The following is a 15,406-nucleotide window of genomic DNA, read 5'->3' on the forward strand; positions in this document are numbered from 1 at the left end:
CAAGAATCGGTATACAAATAGAGCCTTGGCCACTTCTCTCTCTCTGCAATACCTAGGGCCAGTTGAATAGCTTTGATTTCAGCAAATTGACTGGATTCGCCTTCTCCTTCAGTAGCCTCTGCAACTCGTCGAGTGGGACTCCATACAGCTGCTTTCCACCTCCGTTTCATCCCTATGACGCGACAAGAACCATCGGTGAATAGGACATAACGCGTTTCTTCTGCTGGTAACTGATTATATGGCGGAGCTTCCTCAACCCGGGTCACTGGCTCTTGTTCCTCATCCGCGACACTAAAGCTTTCACCTTCGGGCCAATTTGTAATTATTTCCAGGATCCCAGGGCGATTTAACTTCCCAATTCGAGCGCGCTGCGTAATGAGGGCAATCCACTTACTCCAAGTAGCACTGGTGGCATGGTGGGTAGAGGGAACCTTTCCTCTGAACATCCATCCCAGCACTGGTAGTTGGGGTGCCAGAAGGAGTTGTGCCTCTGTACCAATCACCTCCGAGGTGGCTTGGACTCCTTCATAGGCGGCCAAGATTTCCTTTTCTGTTGGGGTATAGTTATCTTCAGACCCCCTGTAGCTCCGACTCCAAAATCCCAATGGTCGGCCTCAGGTCTCGCCAGGCACCTTCTGCCAAAGGCTCCAGGACAGACCATGGCTCCTGGCTGCAAGGTAGAGCACGTTCTTCAGATCTGGTCCTGTCCTGACTGGACCAAGGGCTACAGCATGAGCGATCTCCTGCTTGATCTGGATGAAAGCTTGCTGCTGCTCAGGGCCCCAATGGAAGTTGTTCTTCTTGTGGGTAACCAGATAAAGAGGTCGCACAATCTGACTATACTCAGGGATGTGCATCTTCCAGAAACCTATAGCACCTAAGAAAGCTTGTGTTTCCTTCTTATCAGTTGGTGGGGACATAGCAGAGATTTTGTTAATAACATCAGCAGGAATCTGACGCTGTCCATCTTGCCACTTCACCCCCAAAAACTGAATTTCTCGGGCAGGTCCCTTGACTTTGCTCTTCTTAATGGCAAATCCGGCTTCCAAGAGAATATGAATTATCTTCTCTCCTTTCTCGAACACTTCTATTGCCGTGCTCCCCCAAACAATGATATCATCAATATATTGTAAATGTTCTGGAGCCTCACCCCTTTCTAGTGCAGTCTGGATCAGTCCATGGCAGATGGTGGGGCTGTGTTTCCACCCCTGGGGCAGTCGGTTCCAGGTATACTGCACTCCCCTCCATGTAAAAGCAAACTGGGGCCTGCATTCTGCTGCCAGAGGGATGGAGAAAAAATCGTTAGCAAAATCGATGGTCGCGTACCACTTTGCTGCCTTGGACTCCAGCTCGTACTGCAGTTCCAGTATGTCCGGTACAGCCGCACTCAGTGGTGGAGTCACTTCATTCAAGGCACGATAGTCCACAGTCAATCTCCATTCTCCGTCAGATTTTCGCACAGGCCAGATAGGGCTGTTGAAGGGTGAGTTGGTTTTACTGACCACCCCTTGGCTCTCCAGCTCTTGGATCATCTTGTGGATGGGGATCACGGCATCTCGATTCGTCCGGTACTGCCTGCGGTGCACTGTTGAGGGGGCAATTGGCACTTGTTGTTCCTCTACCTTCAAGAGTCCTACTGCAGATGGGTTCTCTGATAGTCCAGACAAGGTATTCAATTGTTTAATACCCTCTATCTCCACTGCAGCTATTCCAAAAGCCCACCTGAATCCCTTAGGATCTTTGTAATAGCCATTCCGGAGGAAGTCTATGCCCAAAATACACGGAGCCTCTGGACCAGTCACAATCGGATGTTCCTGCCACTCCTTCCCAGTCAAGCTCACCTCAGCTTCCAACAAAGTCAACTGTTGTGATCCCCCCGTCACTCCAGCAATGGAAACAGGTTCTGTCCCCATGTGTTCCGATGGCATTAAGGTACACTGTGATCCAGTGTCAACCAATGCTTCATAGTCTTGTGGCTCTGATGTGCCAGGCCATCTGATCCACACCTTCCAAAAAACCCGGTTCTCCCGTGCCTCTTCCTGGCTGGAGGCAGGGCCCCTCTAAGCCCGATTGTCCTTCTTTCCTTGGGCATATGCCTTAGAAGTTCCTTCAAGGGGATCGGACATGTCATCGTCATCAGCATACTTAACATCTCGGTGACAAGCGACCGGAGCTGCTATCTTTTTGGTGATACTTCCTCTTTTCTTCAAATCACGCACCCGTTGTGCCAAAGCAGCGGTGGGTTTTCTGTCCCATCTCCTCATGTCTTCTCCAGACTCACGCAGAAAAGCCCATAACTCAGCCCGTGGGATGTACCTTCTCTCCCCATCAAAGGAGCGCCAGCGTTGGACACCAGGGCCTCTAATTTGTACAGCTGAGATTTGAATAAGGTCCTCCTTAATCTCTTCCCGGAGTTTCTTATGATTCTCCTCTATTTTGTCCTCTGGTTTCTGCAGTTGGGTTTCCACTGCTGCAATTCTGGCATGAGTTGGGCCATGCACAGCATCTGCATACGCTCGAAGCTTCTTTGCCATATCAAGCACAGTCTCATATGTATCATCCCACTTCATTATTGCTAGGGCAGAAGCGTATTCAGGTGGCCCAAGTCGCACAAGTTTCCTCCACATTACAGGTGTGCATGGTACCAGGTCCGGATTCCTAGTTGTTGCATCATCTGAGAAAATGAGCTCTGCCACCACCATCTCTCTCAGGCGTTGGATCCCCTGTTCTATGGTCTTCCACCGTGTCTGCTGCATATAGAGATCATCCGTACACAGGTATCGTTCCGCTACGCTTCTTAGGACCCGTTCCCAGAGGCTGTGAGGGTTAGCCCCCCTCATCATACCTTGATCGATGACAGGATCATGTGACAGGGATCCCAAATGCCTCGCTTCAGTACCATCCAAAATCGTAACCGCCCCTGCAGCATCCCAAAGGCGGACTAACCAACTAATTATAGATTCGTCAGGTTGTTGTCTGTAATCCTTTCTTAGGCCTCTGAGGTCCTTCAGAGAAAAGGAGTCAATATTAGCTCCAGATTCTGTGCCCCTTGATCTGGCCTCTGATTTTGGTGAGGGTCCTTCTCCTGCATCATCATCATCCTCCACCTTTCGATCAGTCGCATCATCCTCATCATCCTCCACCTTTCGATCGGTCTTGCCTTTACACTTTCCACCTCTTGTATTAGCTGCAACAGCCATGGGTTGGGGCCTATTGTCTGATTCAGCTGCTAGCCTGGAGCCTGGGATGTTAGCTGCAGCCTGGGTCACTGGGATAGTAACTAACTTATCTCCCTGTTCCCTTTCTGCTATCTGCTGCTCCACAGTATCTAGCAGAGTACGGTAAACAAACGCCAAGGCCCAGCTCACTGCAGTAATCCTTTCTTCCTTAGTATTACCATGGCACTTCTCCCTCAAATACTTTGCCACCTCAACTGGGTTCTGAATTTGATCAGATGGAAAGTCCCAGTCTATAGGATCAGAAAATTCCTTTAGAGTCTGGCCCATATCCTCCCATTTCCCACTCCAGTCAAGATTTTTCCTGCTTTGTTTTAGTCCTGAATCAGGAGTCTCTCTAACCCCTCTAGAAATCTCAGCTTTCATTTTATATACACTCCAGACAGTATAGAAAAGGCTTAATAAATTAAATGCCAGAAAGATGGTTTCTTTTAAACTCGGGGGAAATTCAGTATTTTCTAATAGAGATGTCAACAATTTGGAGGAGAAGAAGGAAGACAAAGGCTGAAAAGCCCCTTCCCCTTCTTCTCCCCAAACAAACTGAGTACACAGCCGTAACAACAATCCATACATTCCTGAAACAAAGTCCAGCATTTTTATCCGACACATCATCACACATAAGACCAGCACATCTGAAGTGGGTTTAGGGAGTGACGTGGAGACATTTGGGGACATCAGGGACACTTTGGGGACATCAGGGACACTTGGGGATACCAGGGACATTGAGGGGACATCAGGGACAGTTTGGGGACATCAGGGGACATTTGGGGACATCAGGGACATTGAGGGGACATCAGGGACATTTGGGGACATTAGGGACAGCTTGGGGACATCAGGGACATTTGGGGACATCAAGGATGCTCTGGGGACACCAGGGACACTTGGGGACATCAGGGACAGTTTGGGGACACCAGGGACACTCGGGGCCATCGGCGCCGTGCCGGTGTCCCCGGTGTCCCTGTGATGCTGTCACTGTCCCCCAGGTGGACAAGGGCGTGGTGCCCCTGGCTGGCACGAACGGCGAGACCATGACCCAGGGTGAGTGACAGTCCTGTCCCCAAGGCCACCATGGTGTCACCAAGGCCACCGCCCTGTCCCCAAGGCCACCATGGTGTCCTCAAGGCCACTGCCGTGTCCCCAAGGCCACTGCCCTGTCCCCAAGGCCACCATGGTGTCACTGTCCCTGTCACCACCCTGTCCCCAAGGCCACCACCGGGTCCCCAGTGCCACAGCCCTGTCCCCAAGGCCACCACCATGTCCCCAAGGCCACCACTGTGTCACTGTCCCTGTGACAGTCCTGTCCCCAAGGCCACCACTGTGTCCCCAGGGCCACCATGGTGTCCTTGTCCGTGTCACAGCCCTGTCCCCAGTGCCACCATCCTTGTCACAGTCCTGTCCCCAAGGCCATCATGGTGTCCCTGTCCCTGTCCCTGTCCCCAAGGACCCCATGGTGTCCCCAGTGCCACACTGTTTCCCTGTCCCTGTCACCACTGTGTCCTCATCCCTGTCACAGTCCTGTCCCCAAGGCCATCTTGGTGTCCTTGTCCCTGTCCCAGCCCTGTCCCCAAGGCCACCATGGTGTCCCCAAGGCCACCACTGTGTCCCTGTCACTGCTGTGTCCCCATCCCTGTCCCAGCCCTGTCCCCAAGGCCACCGCTGTGTCCCTGTCCCATCCTTGTCCCCATCCCTGTCACAGCCGTGTTCCCAAGGCCACCATGGTGTCCCCAATGCCACCGCTGTGTCCTCATCACCGCTGTGTCCCTCTCACCGCTCTGTCCTGAGTGCCACCACTGTGTCCCCATTGCCACGATTCTGTCCCTGTCACAGCCCTGTCCCCAAGGCCACCATGGTGTCTCCAGTGCCACCATCGTGTCCCTGTCCCTGTCACCACTGTGTCCCCATCCCTGTCACAGCTGTGTCCCCAATGCCACCGTTCTGTCCCTGTCCCAGCCCTGTCCCCATCCCTGTCACTGCTGTGTCCCCAAGGCCACCATGGTGTCCCCAATGCCATCGCCGTGTCTCTGTCACCGCTGTGTCCCTGTCCCAGCTGTGTCCCCAGTGCCATTGTGGTGTCCCTGTTCCTGTCCCTGTCCCAGTCCCAGCCCTGTCCCCAAGGCCACCAAGGTGTCCCCAGTGCCACCACCATGTCCCTGTCACCGCTGTGTCCCTGCCACTGCTGTGTCCTGAGTGCCACCACTATGTCACCCCAGTGTCCCCATCCCTGTGTCACCATGGTGTCCCCATCCCCCTGTCACCACCATGTCCTCAGTGCCACCACTGTGTCCCTGTCACAGCCCTGTCCCTGATGCCACCACAGTGTCCCTGTCCCTGTCACAGCAATGTCCCCGATGTGTCCCCAAGGCCACCACAGTGTCCCTATTCCTGTGTCATACCTGTGTCCCCAGTGCCACCACTGTGTCCCCATCCCTGTGTCACACCTGTGTCCCCAAGGCCACCACAGGGTCCCTGTTCCTTTGTCACCCCGGTGTCCCCAATGTATCCCTGATGCCACCACTGTGTCCCCATCCCCGTGTCACTGTCGTGTCCCTGATGCCACCACAGTGTCCCTGTCCCTGCCACAGCCATGTCCCCAATGCCACCATGGCGTCCCCAGTGCCACCATGGTGTCCCCATCCCCGTGTCACCGCTGTGTCCCTGTCCCTGTCCCAGCTGTGTCCCCAGTGCCACCATGGTGTCCCCATCCCTGTGTCACCGCTGCGTCCCCGTCCCTGTCACAGCTGTGTCCCCAGTGCCACCATGGTGTCCCCATTCCCGTGTCACAACTGTGTCCCTGTCCCTGTCACAGCTGTGTCTCCTATGCCACCACTGTGTCCCCATCCCTGTCACAGCTGTGTCCCCATCCCTGTCACAGCCCTGTCCCCAATGCCACCGCTGTGTCCCCGTCCCTGTCACAGCTGTGTCCCCAATGGCACCACAGTGTCCCCATTGCTGTGTCACAGCTGTGTCCCCAGTGCCACCCCGGTGTCCCCATTGCTGTGTCACTCTCCCAGCCCAGCCCGTGCCACCACAGGGTCCCGTGCCGCTGATGTCCCCAGTGTCCCCAGTGTCCCCAGTGTCCCCAACGTCCCCGATGTCCCCGATGTCCCCAATGTCCCCAGTGTCCCCAATGTCCCCAATGTCCCCAACACCCCCAATGTCCCCAATGTCCCCAGTGTCCCCAATGCCCCAATGTCCCCAGTGTCCCCAATGTCCCCAGTGTCCCCAATGTCCCAATGTCCCCAGTGTCCCCAATGATGTCCCCAACGATGTCCCCAATGTCCCCAAATGTCCCCAATGTCCCAAAATGTCCCAGAATGTCCCCAGTGTCCCATGTCCCCAATGTCCCCAATGTCCCCAGTTCCAACTTTTCCCTTTCCCCACCCATTTTATACCAATGTCCCCAATCCATTTTTCCCCAATTTTCCACCGATTTTCCTCATTTTTTCACCATTTTTTCTCAAATTTCCCCCCATTTTTTCTCAATGTCCCCAATGTCCCCAACCCCTGATGATGTCCCCGATGTCCCCAAGGCTGGACAGGCTCTTGGAGCTCCCTCAGTGCCCTGTGTCCCCAGTGTCCCCAAGGTCCCCAATGTCCCAATGCCCCCAGTGTCCCCAATGTCCCCAATCCCATTTTTTCCCAATTTTCCACCAATTTTCCTCTTTTTTTCACCGTTTTTTCTCAGATTTTTCTCCAATTTTTTTCCAATTTTTTTCTCAATATCCCCAACGTCCCCAACGTCCTCAGTGTCCCCAATGCCCCCAGTGTCCCCAGTGTCCCCAGTGTCCCCAATGTCCCCAGTGCCCCCAACACCTCCAATGTCCCCAGTGTCCCCAGTGTCCCCAAAGCTCTCCAGGTCCTCCATGACCTCAATGTCCTCATTGACTTCATTGACCCCAATGTCCCCAATATCCCCTGTGTCCTCATTCACCCCAATGTCCCCAATGTCCCCAATCCCATTTTTCCCACTTTTCCACCATTTTTTCCCCAAATTTCGGCCGATTTTTCTCATTTTTTCACCATTTTTCTCAAATTTTCTCCAATTTTTTCCAAATTTTTTCTCAATGTCCCCAATGTCCCCAGTGTCCTCAATGTCCCCAATGTCCCCAATCCCATTTATTTCCCAATTTTCCATCATTTTTTCTCAAATTTCTGCCGATTTTCCTCTTTTTTTTACCGTTTTTTCTCATTTTTTCACCGATTTTTCTCAAATTTTCTCCAATTTTTTTACAAATTTTTTCTCAATGTCCCCAACATCCCCAACATCCCCAACGTCCCCAATGACCCCAGTGTCCCCAATGTCCCCAATGTCCCCAATCCCATTTTTTCCCAATTTTCCACCAATTTTCCTCAGTTTTTCCCCGTTTTTCCTCGTTTTTCCACGATGTTCTCAATGTCCCCAGTGTCCCCAATCCCATTGTTTTCTCAAATTTCCAAAGATTTTCCTCATTTTTTCATCATTTTTTCTCGCTTTTTCACTGTTTTTTCTCTGATTTTTTTCCAAATTTTTTCTCAATGTCCCCAATGTCCCCAATGTCCCCGATGATGTCCCCTGTCTGTCCCCAGGTCTCGATGGCCTCATGGAGCGCTGTGCCCAGTACAAGAAGGACGGCGCTGGCTTTGCCAAGTGGCGCTGCGTGCTCAAGATCACGGCGCACATGCCCACGCGCCTCGCCGTCATGGAGAACGCCAACGTGCTGGCGCGCTACGCCAGCATCTGCCAGCAGGTCACACCCTGTCCCCAACTGTCCCCAGGGTGCGGGGAGGGAGCTGCAGGGCAGGTGACACCAAGAGGTGGCATCTGGAGGGGGTTTGGTGGCATCTAGAGGGGGTTTGGTGACATCTAGGCTGGGTTTGGTGTCACTTGTAGAGGGTTTGGTGGCATCTGGAGAAGGTTTGGTGACATCTAGAGAGGGTTTGGTGGGACTTAAGCATGGTTTGGTGGCACTTGGAGAAGGTTTGGTGACATCTAGAGAGGGTTTGGTGGCACTTGGAGAGGGTTTGGTGGCATCTAGAGAGGTTTTAATGGATCTAGAGGGGGTTTGGTGGCATCTGGAGAGTTTGGTCCATCTGGAGGGGGTTTGGTGGCATCTAGGAAGGGTTTGGTGGCACTTGGAGGGGGTTTGGTGGCACTTAAGGATGGTTTGGTGGCATCTAGACCAGGTTTGGTGGCTTCTGGAGAGAGTTTAGTGCCATCTAGGCTGGGTTTGGGGACACAAGGAGGTGACTCAGGTCCATGGAGAACACCAACATGCTGGCGCGCTACGCCAGCATCTGCCAGCAGGTCACACACTGTCCCCAACTGTCCCCAAGGGTCCCCAAGGGGCCTGGGCTTGGGAATGGGGGCATCGAAGGATGGTGGCTGGCATCTAGAGGGGGTTTGGTGGCATCTAGAGGGGGTTTGGTGGCATGTAGACCAGGTTTGGTGGCATCTAGAGGGGGTTTGGTGGCATCTAGACCAGGTTTGGTGGCATCTAGAGGGGGTTTGGTGGCATCTAGACCAGGTTTGGTGGCATCTAGACCAGGTTTGGTGGCATCTAGACCAGGTTTGGTGGCATCTAGAGGGGGTTTAATGCATCTGGAGAGGGTTTGGTGACACTTAGGGATGGTTTGGTGGCATCTAGACCCGGTTTGGTGGCACCAGAGAGGGTTTGGTGGCACCTGGACAGCATTTAGTGGCATCTAGGCTTGGTTTGGTGGGACCTGGAATGGGTTTGGTGGCATCTAGACAGGGTTTGGTTCATTTAGAGAAGATTTGGTGGCACCTGGACAGGGGTTGGTGGCATCTAGACCAGGTTTGGTGACACCTGGACAGCATTTAGTGGCATCTAAGCTTGGTTTGGTGGCATCTAGAGAGGGTTTGGTGGCACTTGGAGAGGTTTTGCTGACATCCAGGCTGGGTTTGGTCCATTTAGAGGGGTTTGGTGGCATCCGGACCAGGTTTGGTGGCATCTAGAGGGGGTTTGGTGGCATGTAGACAGGGTTTGGTGGCATCTAGAGGGGGTTTGGTGGCATCTGGGCCAGGTTTGGTGGCATCTAGAGAGGGTTTGGTGGCATCTAGAGAGGTTTTAATGGATCTAGAGAGGGATTGGTGACACCTGGAGAGGGTTTGGTGACACTTAGGGATGGTTTGGTGACATCTAGACGGGTTTGGTGACATCTAGGCTGGGTTTGGTTCATCTGGAGAGGCTTTGGTGGCATCTAGACAGGGTTTGGTGGCACCTCAGTGCCCTGGGCTCCCCTCCTGTTGTCCCCACCGTGTCCCCATTGTGTCCCCAATGTCCCCAATGTCCCCTGGTTGCTGACATGTCCCCAATGTCCCCTTGATGTCCCCAGAAGAGCATTGTCCCCATCGTGTCCCCAATGTCCCCAGCGTCCCCATCGTGTCCCCAGTGTCCCCATCGTGTCCCCAGTGTCCCCATTGCCCCCAGTGTCCCCCCTGTCTCACATGTCCCCAATGTCTCCTCGGTGTCCCCAGAATGGCATTGTCCCCATCGTGGAGCCCGAGATCCTCCCTGACGGTGACCACGACCTCAAGACGTGCCAGTACGTCACTGAGAAGGTTGGTGCCACCCCCAGAGTGTCCCCAAGTGTCCCCAAAGTGTCCCCAGGGGCGGGGTGACACCGGGAGGTGGCATCTGAGGGAGTTTGGTGGCGTCTCCAGAGGGTTTGGTGGCATCTGGAGGTGGCATCTGAGGGGGTTTGGTGGCACCTGGGTGGCTTTGAGTCCCCTCCAGGTGTCCCCAAGCTGTCCCAGTGTCACCTCCTGGTGTCCTGTGGTGGTTAGTGACACCAGGAGGTGGCACCTGGACAGGGGATGGTGGCACCTGAGGGGGTTTGGTGACACCTGAGGGGGTTTGGTGGCACCTGGACAGGAGTTAGTGGCACCTGGACAGGAGTTGGTGGCACCTGCTGTGTCCCCAGTGCTGTCCCCGATGTCCCTGGATTGTCCCCAGTGATGTCCCCAGTGTCACCCCCAGGTGCTGGCAGCCGTGTACGGGGCCCTCAGTGACCGATGTCCCCAATGATGTCCCCAATGATGTCCCCAATGTCCCCAATGTCCCAATGTCCCCAGTGTCCCCAATGTCCCCAATGTCCCAATGTCCCCAATGTCCCCAATGACCCCAATGGCCCCAATGTCCCCAATGTCCCCAATGTCCCCATGTCCCCAATGTCCCCAATGTCCCCAGGTGCTGGCAGCCTTGTACAAGGCACTCAGTGACCGATGTCCCAATGTCCCCAATGTCCCCAATGTCCCCACTGTCCCCAATGATGTCTCCAGGTGCTGGCAGCCGTGTACAGGGCCCTCAGTGACCGATGTCCCCAATGATGTCCCCAATGTCCCCAATGTCCCCAGGTGCTGGCAGCCGTGTACAAGGCGCTCAGTGACCAATGTCCCCAATGTCCCCAATGTCCCCAATGATGTCCCCAATGTTCCCAATGTCCCCAATGTCCCCAATGATGTCCCCAGTGTCCCCAATGATGTCCCCAGGTGCTGGCAGCTGTGTACAAGGCGCTCAGTGACCAATGTCCCCAATGATGTCCCCAATGTCCCCAATGTCCCCAGTGTCCCCAATGTCCCCAATGATGTCCCCAATGTCCCCAATGTCCCCGGTGATGTCCCCAGGTGCTGGCAGCCATGTACAAGGCGCTCAGTGACCGATGTCCCCAATGTCCCCAGTGTCCCCAATGTCCCCAATGTCCCCAATGTCCCCAATGATGTCCCCAATGTGCCCAGGTGCTGGCAGCCGTGTACAAGGCGCTCAGTGACCACCACGTGTACCTCGAGGGGACGCTGCTGAAGCCCAACATGGTGACAGCGGGACACGCCTGTGCCACCAAGTACAGCCCCGAGGAGATCGCCATGGCAACGGTCACCGCGCTGCGACGGACCGTGCCACCCGCCGTGCCAGGTCAGTGTCACTGTCACCTGTGTCATTGTCATTGTCAGTGTCATTGTCACCTCTGTTTCATTGTTATTGTGCCATTGTCACTGTGTCACTGTCACTGTCACTGTGCCATGGCCACGGTCACCGCCCTGAGGAGGACGGTGCCACCCGCCATGCCAGGTCAGTGTCACTGTCACCCGTGTGTCACCTGTGTGTCACCTGTGTGTCGTTGTCATTGTGATTGTCATTGCCATTGTGTCATGGTTATTGTGCCATTGTCACTGTCACTGTGTGCCATGGCCACGTTCACCGCCCTGAGGAGGATGGTGCCACCCGCCGTGCCAGGTCAGTGTCACTGTCACCTGTGTGTCATTGTCACCTGTGTGTCATTGTCACTGTCACCTCTGTGTCATTTTGTCATTGTCATTGTCACATTGTCACTGTCACTGTCACTGTGTGCCATGGCAACGGTCACAGCGCTGTGACGGACCGTGCCACCCGCCGTGCCAGGTCAGTGTCACTGTCACTGTCACCTGTGTGTCATTGTGATTGTCATTGCCATTGTGTCATTGTTATTGTGCCATTGTCACTGTCACTGTCACTGTGCCATGGCCACGGTCACTGCCCTGATGAGGACGGTGCCACCCGCCGTGCCGGGTCAGTGTCACCTCAGTGTCACCTCAGTGTCCCCACAGGGATCACGTTCCTGTCGGGGGGTCAGAGGGAGGAGGAGCCTCTCTGAACCTCAGCGCCACCAACCGCTGTCCCCAATATCCCCAATGTCCCCAATGTCCCTGGGCTGTGTCTGAGCCATCCCCATGTCCCCAGACTGTCCTGATGATGTCCCCTCAGTGTCCCTCCAGGGGTCACGTTCCTGTCGGGCGGCCAGAGTGAGGAGGAGCCTCCATCAACCTCAACGCCACCAACCACTGTCCCCAATATCCCCAATGTCCCTGAGCTGTGTCTGGCCTGAGTGTCCCCAGGCTGTGTCACTGTCCCCAGGCTGATGTCCCCATGTCCCTTTGGTGTCCCCGCAGGGATCACGTTCCTGTCGGGGGGTCAGAGTGAGGAGGAGCCTCCATCAACCTCAACGCCATCAACTGCTGTCCCCAATGTCCCCAATGTCCCTGAGCCATCCCAGTGTCCCCAGATTGTTCTAACAGTGTCACAGTGGTGTCACAATGATGTCACAGTGTCCCCTCGATGTCCCCGCAGGGATCACGTTCCTGTCGGGTGGCCAGAGTGAAGAAGAGGCCTCCATCAACCTCAACGCCACCAACCGCTGTCCCCAATGTCCCCAATGTCCCTGAGCTGTGTCTGAGCTGTGTCACTGTCCCCAGGCTGGTGTCACAGTGCTGTCCCCAATGTCCCCACAGGGATCACATTCCTGTCGGGTGGCCAGAGTGAGGAGGAGGCCTCCATCAACCTCAACACCATCAACCGCTGCCCGCTGCCGCGTCCCTGGGCGCTGACCTTCTCGTACGGCCGTGCCCTGCAGGCCTCGGCCCTCAAGGCCTGGGGCGGCAAGAAGGACAACACCAAGGCGGCCCAGGAGGAGTACGTCAAGAGAGCCCTGGTAGGTGGCACCTGGAGATGTTGGGGACACCTTGGTGGTGTTGGGGACACCGTTGGGGTCTTGGGGGCGTTGGGTGTTTGTTGGGTTGGGTTGACGGTGGAGAGATGGGAGCTGAGGAGCCACATCTGAGGTGGGTTCAGAGGGTGAGGTGGGGATGTCTGGGGTCTCGGGGACATTGGGGACACCTTGGGGACCTTGAGAACACCTCAGGGACCTTGGGGACATTGAGGAGTCTTGGGGACGTTGGGTGTTCCTTGGGTTGGCCGTGGAGAGGTGGGAGCCACATCTGAGGTGGGTTTGGAGATTGAGGTGGGGACAATTCAGGGACATTTGGGGTCTTTAGGACATTGGGGACACCTTGAGGACATTGGGGACACCTCAAGAACCTTGAGGACACCTCAGGGACATTGAGGGGTCTTGGGGATGTTGGGTGTTCTTTGAGTTGGGTCAACCATGGAGAGGTGGGAGCAGAGGAGCCACATCTCAGGAGGGTTCAGAGAATGAGGTGGGGATGTTTAGGGCCTTGGGGACACCTGGGGACATTGGGGACACCATGGGGGTCTAGGGGACATGAGGGGTGTTGGGTGTTCCTTGAGTTGGGTTGACCATGGAGAGACGGGAGCCACATCTCAGGAGGGTTCAGAGGCTGAGGTGGGGACACTTTGGGGTTTTGGGGACACCTTGAGGGCTTTAGGGACACCTTGGGGACATTGGGGTCACCATTGGGACTCAAAGATTTTGAGATGTTGGGTGTTCCTGGGGTTGGGTCAACCAGGGAGAGGTGGGAGCAGAGGAGCCACATCTGAGGTGGCTTCAGAGGGTGAGGTGGAGATGTTTGGGGACACCTTGGGGACACCTTGGGGACATTGAGGGGTTCAGGGTGTGGGAGTGGTGGGGCTGGCAGAAGGAGATTTGGGGGTGACACCTCGTGGGGACACAGGGACAGGGACAGGGTGGCCCAGGAGGTCACTGGCGACCTTGGGGACAGCAGTGCCCCAGTGTCCCCAACGTCCCCAGTGTCCCCAACACCCTGAGTGTCCCCGATGTCCCCAATGTCCCCAACACCCCCAATGTCCCCAACACCCTGAGCGTCCCCAAATGTCCCCAGTGTCCCCAACACTCCCAGTGTCCCCAATGTCATAAACACCCCCAATGTCCCAAACATCCTGAATGTCCCCAATGTCCCTGATGTCCCCAGTGTCCCTTTCTGTCCCCTGCTGTCCCTGATGTCCCCAATGTCCCCAGTGTCCCCAGTGTCATAAACACCCCCAATGTCCCCAACATCCGGAATGTCCCCAATGTCCCTGATGTCCCCAGTGTCCCTTTCTGTCCCCTGCTGTCCCTGATGTCCCCAATGTCCCCAGTGTCCCCAGTGTCATAAACACCCCCAATGTCCCCAACATCCGGAATGTCCCCAGTGTCCCTAACACTCCCAGCATCCTAAACACCCTTGGTGTCCCCAATGTCGCCAATGTTCCCAGTGTCCCCTGCGTCCCTGATGTCTCCAATGTCCCCAGCTGTCCCCAATGTCCCCAGTGTGTCCCCAATGTCCCCAGCTGTCCCTGATGTCCCCAGTGTGTCCCCTGTGTCCCTGATGTCCCCGCTGTGCACTGCGTCCCCGATGTCCCCAATGTCCCCAATATCCCCAGCTGTCCCTGATGTCCCCGTGTCCCCAGTGTCCCCAGCTGTCCCCGATGTCCCCAACGTGTCCCCTGTGTCCCCAGGCCAACTCCCTGGCGTGCCAGGGTAAGTACACCCCCAGCGGCACCACAGGGGCGGCGGCCAGCGAGTCCCTGTTCGTGTCCAACCATGCCTACTGAGAGGTGGACATCTGCACATCTCCTGACCATCCATGGACACCACTGACCATCCATGGACACCCCTGACCTTCTGCTGACCACCCCTGACCATCCATGGACCTCCCCTGGACACCCCATCCATCCATGGACACCCACCATCCAGCGAGTCCCTGTTTGTGTCCAACCACGCCTACTGAGAGCTGGACATCTGCACATCTCCTGACCATCCATGGACACCCCTGACCACCTGCTGACCATCCATGGACCTCCCTGACCTTCTGCTGACCATCCATGGACATCCCTGACCATCCATGCACATCACTGACCATCCATGGACATCACTGACCACCCATGGACATCCCTGACCATCCATGGACACCCATGGACACCACTGACCACCATGGACACCTGCTGGACACCCACTGACCACCTGCTGGACATCACGGACATCTGCTGGACACCCCATCCAACCACTCCTCCTGACCACCCGTGGACATCACTGACCATCCATGGACACCTGCTGGACACTGCTGACCACCCTCTGGCCACCTGCTGACCGTCCATGGACCTCCTGCTGACCATCTGCTGACCACTGACCATCTGCTGACCGCCCTCTGGCCACTGACCTGCTGCTGACCATCCATGGACCGCTGACCACAAGCTGACCTCCTGCTGACCATCCACTGACCACTGACCATCCATGGACCTCCTGCTGACCATCCATGGACCTCCTGCTGACCATCCACTGACCGCTGACCATCCATGGACCTCCTGCTGACCATCCATGCACCTCCTGCTGACCATCCACTGACCAGCTGCTGACCATCCATGGACCTCCTGCTGACCATCCACTGACCACTGACCATCCATGGACCTCCTGATGACCATCCACTGACCAGCTGCTGA

General features: G+C 55.6%; 1 protein-coding gene across 1 annotated transcript; it reads left to right on the forward strand.

Moving 5' to 3' along the window:
• Nucleotides 1-7,802: 7,802 nt before the first annotated feature.
• LOC134434595 (fructose-bisphosphate aldolase A-like) lies at nt 7,803-14,534 on the forward strand. Its single transcript, XM_063183250.1, has 5 exons — nt 7,803-7,963; nt 9,715-9,798; nt 10,975-11,149; nt 12,502-12,701; nt 14,426-14,534. The coding sequence occupies exons 1-5, from the start codon at nt 7,817-7,819 to the stop codon at nt 14,519-14,521; spliced, it is 702 nt and encodes a 233-aa protein (XP_063039320.1). The 5' UTR covers nt 7,803-7,816; the 3' UTR covers nt 14,522-14,534.
• Nucleotides 14,535-15,406: the final 872 nt, after the last annotated feature.

Source organism: Melospiza melodia, unplaced genomic scaffold (genome assembly GCF_035770615.1).
Source record: "Melospiza melodia melodia isolate bMelMel2 unplaced genomic scaffold, bMelMel2.pri scaffold_44, whole genome shotgun sequence".
Taxonomy (NCBI): Eukaryota; Metazoa; Chordata; class Aves; order Passeriformes; family Passerellidae; genus Melospiza; species Melospiza melodia.

Excerpts from the sequence above, each read along its gene's own strand:
- LOC134434595 (XM_063183250.1), top strand. The coding sequence starts at position 7,817 with ATGGAGCGCTGTGCCCAGTACAAGAAGGACGGCGCTGGCTTTGCCAAG. Across the intron at positions 9,799-10,974 it reads GCCAGTACGTCACTGAGAAG|GTGCTGGCAGCCGTGTACAA; the intron begins GTTGGTGCCACC and ends CAATGTGCCCAG. Across the intron at positions 11,150-12,501 it reads CGTGCCACCCGCCGTGCCAG|GGATCACATTCCTGTCGGGT; the intron begins GTCAGTGTCACT and ends ATGTCCCCACAG.